General features: G+C 47.9%; 2 protein-coding genes across 4 annotated transcripts; one reads left to right on the forward strand and one right to left on the reverse strand.

Annotated features, from left to right (window-relative positions):
- Nucleotides 1-10: 10 nt before the first annotated feature.
- LOC134372110 (protein shisa-like-1) lies at nucleotides 11-1,207 on the reverse strand. Its single transcript, XM_063089289.1, has 3 exons — nucleotides 1,082-1,207; nucleotides 698-908; nucleotides 11-195 (listed from the first exon to the last, which is right to left on the reverse strand). Exons 1-3 carry the CDS (start codon nucleotides 1,185-1,187, stop codon nucleotides 12-14), a joined length of 501 nt encoding a protein of 166 aa, XP_062945359.1. The 5' UTR covers nucleotides 1,188-1,207; the 3' UTR covers nucleotide 11.
- Nucleotides 1,208-2,885: 1,678 nt separating this feature from the next.
- On the forward strand, nucleotides 2,886-4,506 carry HDDC3 (HD domain containing 3). Of its 3 annotated transcripts, none has more exons than XM_063091189.1 (4): nucleotides 2,886-3,004; nucleotides 3,282-3,337; nucleotides 3,452-3,692; nucleotides 3,994-4,506. In XM_063091189.1, the coding sequence occupies exons 1-4, from the start codon at nucleotides 2,893-2,895 to the stop codon at nucleotides 4,122-4,124; spliced, it is 540 nt and encodes a 179-aa protein (XP_062947259.1). In that variant the 5' UTR covers nucleotides 2,886-2,892; the 3' UTR covers nucleotides 4,125-4,506. The 3 variants fall into 3 exon arrangements, with proteins under 3 accessions (XP_062947259.1, XP_062947260.1, XP_062947261.1); XM_063091190.1 differs by having other exon boundaries at nucleotides 3,527-3,692; XM_063091191.1 differs by having other exon boundaries at nucleotides 3,452-3,752; nucleotides 3,994-4,076.
- The last annotated feature ends 6,033 nt before the right edge of the window (nucleotides 4,507-10,539 follow it).

The raw sequence follows: 10,539 nt of genomic DNA on the forward strand, positions 1-10,539 counted from the left end.
CCCGGGCGCGCTTAGTCTGTTCCCACCGAGACCTGCAGGGGGCGCGCGGCGGAGGACCGAGAGGGAGGCCTGCAGCTGCTCTCGCTCCGGCCCCGACCCCTGCCACGACCGCAGCAGAAGTGCACGAGGTCTGCGGTTATCAGGGCTACGAGCAGCAAGCTGTAGAGGCCCACCGCTAGGAGCGGGCCCGGGCCCCTGTGGGAGAGAAGAGAGTATGAAGATGCTGGCCCCAGCCGCGCTCTCGCTGCTACAGTCTGCGGGTTACAAATCCCCTGCGGGTCCTAAGAAAGCTTGGGACCCCCTCTTCGTATAAATGCAGACATGCTTACACACATATTTGCATACAAATTATGGGTTCACAGGTACCCCGAAGCCGTCCATGGACAATTCAGGATTAAAAACTCCATCATAATGTGTGTAATCCACGGACTATAAGATTTTGTCTTGACACCGCCCCCACCCCCTCCACCTCACAACACATACAATGGCTCCCTGTTACCCCTGAACTTTTCCTTTAGCCCCCTGACTTTCCCTTCACAGAATTGTTTGTAATCCTGATTTACGTGATTTTTTCTTTGCTGTCTGTCCCTCCGCTAGTCTGTAAACCACAAACCTCCCACCCAAAATTTAGGAACAGAGCCCCAGATACTGGAACACCCTGACAGTGTTCCAGTGGCTTTGGGGCTGGAGTTCTCACCTGAAGATGGGCGGGGGCGGGAGAGCGGACAGGTTGACTTGGTATAAGGCCTCAAATTCGGCCCGGCTGCAGCAGAAGCCCCCTGCAGCTTGCAGGTGGCAGCAGTAGGCTTCCTCCGGAGTATCAGAGAGCCGAGGACAGAAGAAACCAAGGTAGTGACGGCCATCGGCATCCTGGGTGGACCGGCACAAGTGGGGGTGGTGGGCCAATGCTGAAGAAAGAGGCAAGGGGGCTGGAGGCAAACAGGACCGGGGTGCCCACCATCCATTCCGCCCGTAGAGTAAAAGAGATCAGCCCCTACCAGAAAGGCAAGCTCCATTCCTTCCCTCCACAAGCTCCCCGAAATAGCCACCTGCAAGGGTGGGTGCTAGGGAGGTGTTGTACCTGAGAGAGAGGTCGGCTGGGCAAGGGCCACCCAGCTGAAGATTAGCAGTAGCCCCACGGACAGGCCTGTCAGCAAGGGGCCCCGCCTCCTTCTCTGGAAGCCCATGAGAGGTCACTTCCACCTCAGCCCTGGTCCTAGGAACCCCAGCGTCTCTCTTTCTAAGCCATGGCTGCAGACAATAAAGAAATAAAAATCAAAGCCCCACGGCCCTCAGGCACCAATTAACACAAACTTGAAGCTTCTCTAAAACAGGTTTTTTTTTTTTTTCTTGTCCTTTTTTGTGACCGGTAAGGTGATCGCAACCCTTGGCTTGGTGTCGCCCGCACCGCGCTCAGCCAGTGAGCGCACCGGCCATCCCTATATAGGATCCGAACCCGCGGCGAGGGTGCCGCACTCTCCCGAGTGAGTCATGGGGTCGGCCCTCTACCACAGTCTTCTAGAAAGAGATGAAAGTGACTGAGTTTGTACCTCCTGTTGGAAAATATAGGCCCTGCCTAAGGTTTTTTGAGCTGAAGGGGAAAAGGCTCAGAGTACTAGAGGACAGAATGGGAGAGAAGTTGAGCCATTTGTCTGAAGAACAGACAGGCATTTAGAGCCAAATATGTTTCTCTCTACTCAACTCTCCAAATTGCAGGCTGCTTTAGAAGCCCTGGGAATTCTGACCATTCCGTTTCATAGCCCAGAGACTTCAGTTCCAGCATGCAGAGCTTCCCTTCCTAACCTCTGCAATGTGACAACCACCAAGACTAGCTGAAAACCAAGGGTGAGTCCTTTCGTTAACTTTCTCCCTGAGCCTCAGCTAGTCAACCCCATCTCACAGGGTAGCTCTTTGGGAATCTCCAGGTCTCTCTTACCCTTCATCCCTCATAGCTGCCATCCGTAAGACAGGGAGTTTCTCCAGAAGGCCCAACACCACTAGCCAGCCGAGTTAAGTGTTATTCTGGTGCCTACCCAGGCTTGACAACATCATGCTCCCAGAACAGCAGTGGCAACACTCATCACCCCAGGAGCCCACGGCAGGTGCCTGGGGACTGAAGCAGGAGTCCTTATGGCACAAGAAAGCAATGCATGTTTCATCCCAGCACTGAGAACAAAGACAGTTCCTGCAGAAACATCACTGCTGCCTGGGAGCCTAAAGCTGAATCAGTTAGGCAGCACTCCCAGTGTAGGTTCCAATTTTCCAGAAGGTCAGCCCCTAGGATCTCCTGGGCCCAAAGGTGAGGCTCCCGTGCCCATAGCAACCCAGCCCATGTCTGTAGGGAGAACAATTTTTTTTTTTTTTTTTGTGGCTAGCAGGCAAGGGGATCTGAACCCTGGGAGAACTTTTTGGAGCGCTTTGAGAATTTTCAGAGCATTGACAGGTTGAAGATTGTCTTTCTCCGAGGGTGAGGAAGAGCCCCTCCTGGGAGAAGCTGTCTGTGACTCTGAGGCTAGGTAAATAGCCCTTTCTCCATGGTCCCATAGTTCCCCTATGCCTTCCAGCCCTGGACTCGGCATACTATAAGGCTACTGCTTTATTTCTTGTCTATCTTCTCCCTTTCTCTGCGGACTCCCAGAGAGCCAGACTATGGTTCTTCTTGTGCCCCCAGCAGAGCACACTGAACCAGGGGCCGCGATGCTGAAGGCAGCTTCCCACACCAGTTGCTCTCTGTGCCCAGAATGTGGACCCCAGAGGAATCCGTCTGGGCCAGGCCCAGTTGTAGCTGGTTGGAATCAGACTCCACAATCCTCGGACCTCCACGACGCCAGGGGACGCTGTAGACTCTCCGTCCGGGCTCCCCTGACTGCAGTCACCCCCCCCACCCAAGCGATGGGCTCCGAGGCGGCGCAGCTGCTGGAGGCTGCTGACTTCGCGGCTCGCAAGCATAGACAGCAGCGGCGGAAGGACCCCGAAGGAACCCCCTACATCAACCACCCCATCGGTGGGCACGCCGGCCGGGGTGGGGACTGGGAAGGGAACGCGGAGGGCGCGCACCTCATTCAGCACCTACTTTGTACCAAGCTTTGTGCCAGTTTAAACCTCACAACAACCCGGGGCGGGAGGCATGATTATTCCCTTTGTACGGTTGACACCCGAAGAAGCTAAGGGACTTGCCCAAGGTCATCCAGCTACTGACGGGCCACATCTGGCTCTCCAAAACCCACAACATGCCGCCTTGGGGCTCCCTCCGGTCTGACTTCCTTGTCTGCCCCCGTCAGGTGTGGCGCGGATCTTGACCCATGAGGCTGGAATCACTGACATTGTGGTTCTACAGGTAACTTCCCCCTTCTCTGCCAGGAGGCTGGGGGTGGGGGGCGGATCAGGACCCCATTCAGCAATGGGCACCCTTTGGCTGGCATCACAAAGCTGAGTAGGAGCCTGTCCCCAGGCGGCCCTACTCCATGACACGGTGGAGGACACAGACACCACCTTGGATGAGGTGGAGCTACACTTTGGGGCACAGGTGCGGTGCCTGGTGGAGGAGGTGACAGATGACAAGACTCTGCCCAAGCTGGAAAGAAAGCGGTTACAGGTGGAGCACGCGCCCCACAGTAGTCCCGGGGCCAAACTGGTGAAGCTGGCGGACAAGCTGTACAATCTGAGAGACCTGAATCGCTGCACCCCAGAGGGTACGCTCCCCCACTGGCTCTGAGGGAAAGGAGAGGGATATCCACCTTCTGAAAACACAGGTTGGTCGGTTCCCCTGACAAAAGCCTGGGCGTTCTTGTTAGTTCCCCAAACTAATCCTACTAGACCACTCTGATCTTCTTTCATAAGGTAAAAATACAATAGCTGGACCAAGGGGAAGTTTTCGGACATCATTCCATTAGGAACTCATCTCATGGCCCTGCACCAAGCCCTCCAGGAAATGGCAAAAGACAATGCTGTCCTTGACATCACATGAGCAGGTTTCTGTCCACTCTTCTGCAGGATGGTCAGAATATCGAGTCCAGGAATACTTTGAGTGGGCAGCGCAGGTGGTGAAGGGGCTTCAGGGAACAAACCGGCAACTGGAAGAGGCTCTAAAGCAGCTCTTCAAGGAGCGGGGGCTGACACTCTGAGCGGCGCTTGGAGCCATCCTGTGGCGCAGACTCCAGCCTGCCCAGGCCAGACAGTAATCATACTCCAGCTTTTCAGTGCCTCCCTCCTTCACTTTGCCCAGATGTTGGAGGCCAAAAACACTTGTGTTTTCTTTTCTTTCTTTTTTTAAAGATGACCGGTAAGGGGATCTTAACCCTTGACTTGGTGTTGTCAGCACCACACTCAGCCAGTGAGCGAACCGGCCATCCGTATATGGGAACCGAACCCGGGGCCTTGGTGTTATCAGCACCGCACTCTACCGAGTGAGCCACGGGCCGGCCCAACACTTGTGTTTTCTCACTCTGAAGGTCTCCCACCCTGAATGTGGGAATCAGATGTACCCCATTCATTCCTAATACACTCACTGCCTTTCCGAAGTTTTGAGTCTGTTTGCTATTTTGTATGGTGGGATCTCTGGCCCCTCAGGGACTTGTGCTTGTATAATCACTAGTTTATAAGTCATTATGGAAAATAATGCATTTTGGTTAAAGATTTAAGTTGCTGCCCCTCCCTCTCCAGCCTTCCGAATGGGGGACCGGTAGGTAATCTGGATACCTGCCATTCGGCAGGGCAGGGTGCTCCCTGAATAAGGTCTCTCAGTTTAAGGGCCTCAACCCCTCCGAGACTGGCTTCCTTATCAGTGAGATGAGTTGCGTTTATCAAGGTTAGATTATGTGATGTGCCTAATGGAGCCTGGCACATAGATACTCAAGAAACGGTAGCTTTCCCGGTAAAGTTGTTAGGGATGACATGTATTGGAAAGGAATGCCACCCGCTGGCTGGCAACCCTTGCTGGGCACGGGAGAGACCCCAGTAGGGGACTACGGTCCCCCCATACCCCAAACCGCAGAGGAAACTCGGTGATTCCTAGTCCCTCCTCGGCCTCATCATTTTGGGGTTCCTTCGGTTGCTAAGCGACAGGTACTTCCGGGCTCTCCCGGAAGTGGCCTGGGCGGCCCCGCCCGTGGAGGCGGGCGGTGGGCGGGGTCTGGGGAAGGCGATGGAATTTGGTTCTGCATCCACCCCGTATGGTCATCTGGTGATGGCTTTTTGGTCGCTCCAGAGAAGCTGAGGCTACTTAAGCAGACTTCAAAAGCGATCACTTGGGGGACGAAGAAATTGTTAGGTGGACGGCTATTTCGTGTTGTACGCGATGGTTATTTCCCCAAATGAAGTCCCCAGTGTAGGCTCTGCGCAAAAGGAGGAGGACAACAAAAAGGCTGACTTCAAAAGAAAACGAGTTTCAGGACGGTCCCAGATCAACGGACGAACAAGGCTTAGAGTGGTCCTCTTAAGGCAGACTAGGGCATGGTACATTTTAGAGAATTTTGGTTTAAAAAAATTTTTAAGTAGTTTTACAGCAGTGGGATTACAGGATTTTTTTACTTTCTTCCTTACACTTAAAAAAAATATATTTACCAAAGTTTTAAAATAAATCTGCAGTTTTTAAGCGGCTTTAAGTTTTAAAATTAAAATTTAAAGTTTTATGACGTTTAACAAACATTGAACCCCTCTGTACCTTAATACTGCAAAGATAGATTGTCACACGTGCTTGATGTTTCACAAAACCTTCTCACATGTTCCCTCATCTGCTGTTTATAACAATCTGATGAGACAGGCAGAGTAGGGATTATTCTCATTTTCCAGAGAAGAAATGTGAAGCTCGGAGAGGTGAAAAGACATGTTACGGGTTGAATAGATCAACAGTGAAAGAAGGAGGACCAGAATTCGGGTCTCTTGGCTCCCTCTCTCTTTTTGCCCCACTACTGAGATTTTTTAACTGGAGAAGAGTGACAACAATTGAGGTCGACTCCAATCATTGGACATAGTAAAGATCAGGTGTAATGTGGCTAGTGGATCTGGATGATGAGTCTGAGGTCTCTCTAGATAACTTTTTCCATGAGAACCAATATAGTACGTACTTTCCTTTTGTCCATTTTGGCAGCTGGCCAGCACAAGGATCTGATCCCTTGGCCTTGGTGTTATCAGCATGGTGCTCTAACCAACTGAGCTAACCAGCCAGCACTTGACTGTTGTTAACAATTGTTATTTTATTACAATTGTTATTTTAGAAGTGAGAGAAAACTATCTGCCAGATTTCCAGGTTTTCTTTTTCCCTCCTTCCTGATCTCCCTCATTCCCTCACTGTCTTTTTTAAAAAAATACTGTAACTGCATTTATTATTTTTTCTGATAATTTTTAAAAATTACATTTCATTTTTTTGTTTTTTTTTTTTTTTTTTTTGCAGTGGCCAGTATGGGGATCCAAATCCTTGACCTTGGTGTTAACTAGCACCACACTCTAACCAAGTGAGCTAACCGGCCAGCCCTAAAAATTACATCTCTATACTTACATAAAGGTATAGAGATTACTGGGCTGGCCCGTGGCTCACTTGGGAGAGTGTGGTGCTAACACCAAGGCCGTGGGGTTGGATCCTGCATAGGGATGGCCGGTTAGCTCACTTGGTAGAGTGTGGTGCTGACAACACCAAGTCAAGGGTTAAGATCCCCTTACCGGTCTTTAAAAAAAAAAAAAAAAAAGGTATAGAGATTATGGCTGGCCAGTTAGCTCAGTTGTTTAGAGCGTGGTGTTATAACACCAAAGTCAAGAGTTCGGATTCCTCATACCAGCCTGCCACCTACTCCCCCCACAAAAGGTATAGAGATTAATATAACAAACATCAATCTTCCCACTCAGAATTTATCCTTTTGTCATATGTGCATCAAATTTTTTTATAAAATAGGCCGGCCCGTGGCTCACTTGGGAGAGTGCGGTGCTGATAACACCAAGGCCATAGATTCGGATCCTATATAGAGATGGCCGGTTAGCTCACTGGCTGAGTGTGGTGCTGACAACACCAAGCCAAAGGTTAAGATCCCCTTACCGGTCATCTTTAAAAAAAAAAAAAAATCTTTTTATAAAATACATAAACGTTAAAGATAAAATCCTTTGATCCTCATGGCCATTTTTCAATGCCCCCTTCCACAGTATTAACATTATCATTAATGTGAGGAATCTATTTCTAGTCAATTTTTATACTTTTGTAAATATTTAGATTTTTGTAAATATATAGAATTTGTTTTTTTTAGAAAAGAAGTTCAAGCTGTGGTAAAATATACATAACAAAATTTAGCATTTTAACCACTTTTAAACATAGTTAAGTGGCATTGGGTATATTCACGTTGTACAACCACTGCCACTATTCATTACCAGAACCTTTTTCCTCTTGCAAAACTCACAATGTATACATTAAACAATAACTCCCCTTTCTCCTCTCCCCCCAGCCCTTGGTAATCACTATTTTACTTACTATGATTCTGACTATACAAGGTACCTCATATAAGTGGAAATCATACAGTATTTGTCCTTTTGTGATTGGTTTATTTCTTTTTCTTTTTCTTTTAAAGATGACCGGTAAGGGGATCTTAACCCTTGACTTGGTGTTGTCAGCACCACGCTCACCCAGTGAGCCAACCAGCCATCCCTATATAGGGATCCGAACCCGTGGCCTTGGTGCTATCAGCACCACACTCTTCCAAGTGAGCCACAGGCCGGCCCTATGATTGGTTTATTTCATTTAGCTTAATGTCCTCAAGGTTCATCCATGTTGTACCATGTGTTGGAGTTTTTGTCCTTTTTAAGGCTGAATAATATTCCACTGAATGTATATCCCACAATCTGTTTATCCATTCATCCATGAGTGGACTCTTCTGTTGCTTCCACCTTTTGGCTATTGTGAATAATGCTACTGTGAACATGGGTGTACACTTATCTCTTTGAGTCCCTGCTCTCAATTCTTTTGGGTATATACCCAGAGGTGGAATTGCTGGATCATATGGCAATTCTATTTAAATTTTTTGAGGAACCACCTTTCTTTCTTCAATTCCGAAAAATCCACCCATTATCTTTGTTTCCTCTTCCTTATTCTCACTAGTCTCTCCTAAAACTACTATTAAATATTATGTCAAAGTTTCTCAGTCTATCCTACATTTCTTAGCTTCACTTTTTTATTTTCCTTTTATCTCTGTGGTGTTCTGGATGATTCCTCATTTCTGTTTTCCAAACCCATTAAGTTTTTATATCTACATCTAGTGTTTATCACATACAGAGAGAATATTTCAGTAATTGTATTTTTGTATTTCCAGGATGTCTAATTTAAGAAATCTTATCTGCCTCTTCTTGGTCATGTTCTCATTGCAGGTATGAGAATCTTCCTTTAGCCCTTTGATAATTACACACATATATGAGGGTACTTCAAAAAGTTCATGGAAAGGTCTGTATTATCTTCTAATTCTTTTTTCTACGAACTTTATGAAGTACCCTAGTATTTTTTCAAGTATTGTTTTAGGTTGCCTGTATTTCATCTTGTTTTTGTTTGCAGCCTGTGTTTGTCCTGACTGTGCTTCTCACTCCGAGAGACTGATTCTGGTCCCCCCGACATTCCTAGGTTATTCCTGGTTACCTGTCCCATATGGACTTTGAAGTCCCAGGACCTACTGTCCTGAACAGGTCTCTACTTCTCCTAAGCTGCATAGCCTCAGCCTCTGCTCATGGCTGTAGCTGTTCTCGCCATTCTTGACCAAAGAAGATGTCCTTTTCAGTAGGACTGTTTTCACATCTTAAATATTTTATTTAGTATTCTTAGGCATTAGGAGTTGAGAGGGCAGGATTATGGATGTGCTTGCTATTCTAGTTAAAATGTAAGTCCTAGGCTGGCTGGTTAGCTCAGCTGGTTAGAATGTGGTATTGATAACACCAATATCCAGGGTTTGATCCCTGTACCCGCCAGCCACCAAAAACAAACAAACAAAAAAGGACTATAAAATGCAAGTTCCTAGGTGCCTTAGTCCATTCGTGCTGCTATAACAGAACGCCTGAGACTGGGTAATTTATAAAGAACAGAAATTTAATTTCTCACAGTTTTGGAGGCTTGGAAGTCCAAGATCAAGGTGCTGGCAGGTTTGGTGTCTTGTGAGGACTGCTGTCTGCTTCCAAGATGGTGCCTGGTTGCTGCATCTTCCAGTGTTTGTGGGCAAAGAAAGTACAGATGGTGCATGAAGCCTTTTTTATAAGGGGCTTAATCCTATTCACAAGGGAGATGTTCCCATGACCTAATCACCTCCTAAAGACCCCACCTCTTAATTCTATTATACTGGAGATTAAATTCCAACATGAAATTTGGAGGGAAACAAATATTCAAAACATAGCACTAGGCATTCTTACAGGGAACAGCCAGTGTTTCCTCCTCCACTGAAGGGCCCTCTCAAGGCCTCCATACCCAATGCTATGTCTCAAATCCTTGACCTTGTCACTATTCCTAATGCCAAGGAGTCCTCATCTCCAACCCCACTTGGGCTTCCTGTGCCTGGACTACCTAATTACACAGAGTTCACTTCCAGTTCAAGTTTATTCTCAATTAGAGGTCCAAAGTCAGGAGCCAAAATGGATGGAGACTCTTTGTAGACCCAGTTGGTCGTAGCAACTGTTATGATCTGAATTTATTTCCCACTGACCCTAAGTAAAATTGAGGTTTGCTATGAAGGATCTGGTCTCCTATCATCTCTTCTCACCATGAGAGCTGCCCCTTGAAGTGTTTGTCCATTGAATGCATTCTTTTTTTTTGGCGGCTGGCCAGTATGAGGATCCAAATCCTTGACCTTGGTGTTATAACACTATGCTCTAAACAACTGAGTTAACCAGTCAGCCCCTTTGTATGAATTTTTGTTAGGGAAAAACACAGATTTTGTTCAGAGATCTCTATCTGGATAGTCTCATTTCCACCACCCAAGGCTGATTTCCCCTCTGAGTGCACAAGTGCCTTTTTATTTTAATTATTTATTTTTTAAAAAGATGACCGGTAAGGGGCAATCTTAACCCTTGACTTGGTGTTGTCAGCACCACGCTCTCCCAAGTAAGCTAACCGGCCATCCCTACATAGGGATCCGAACCCGTGGCCTTGGCGTTATCAGCACCACACTCTCCCAAGTGAGCCACGGGCCGGCCCCCCAAGTGCCTTTTTACTAACCACAGGGACAGAGAGCAAGGTAAGCAGGTCAAGTTCAGGTTAAATGAAAGATGTCGCTCTCCGCATAGATGTTCACGGTTCTACCTACCCCTTCTCCCCTCCCCAGGCGAGCCACATCAGAATACTATCTGGGGGCCAAGCCCGTGGCGCACTTGGGAGAGTGCAGCGCTGGGAGTGCGGCGACGCTCCCGCCGCGGGTTCGGATCCCATATAGGAATGGCCGGTGCACTCACTGCCTGAGTACCGGTCACGAAAAAGACAAAAAAAAAAAAAAAAAAAGAATACTGTCTGGGCCTGGCTCACCCTGAATAGGCAAACCCAGCTCTTAAATAGTTTGCCTGACTCTGCCTTTCTCACCATGGTTCCAACAC

The sequence above is a fragment of the Cynocephalus volans genome, chromosome 3 (genome assembly GCF_027409185.1).
Source record: "Cynocephalus volans isolate mCynVol1 chromosome 3, mCynVol1.pri, whole genome shotgun sequence".
NCBI classification, from domain to species: Eukaryota; Metazoa; Chordata; class Mammalia; order Dermoptera; family Cynocephalidae; genus Cynocephalus; species Cynocephalus volans.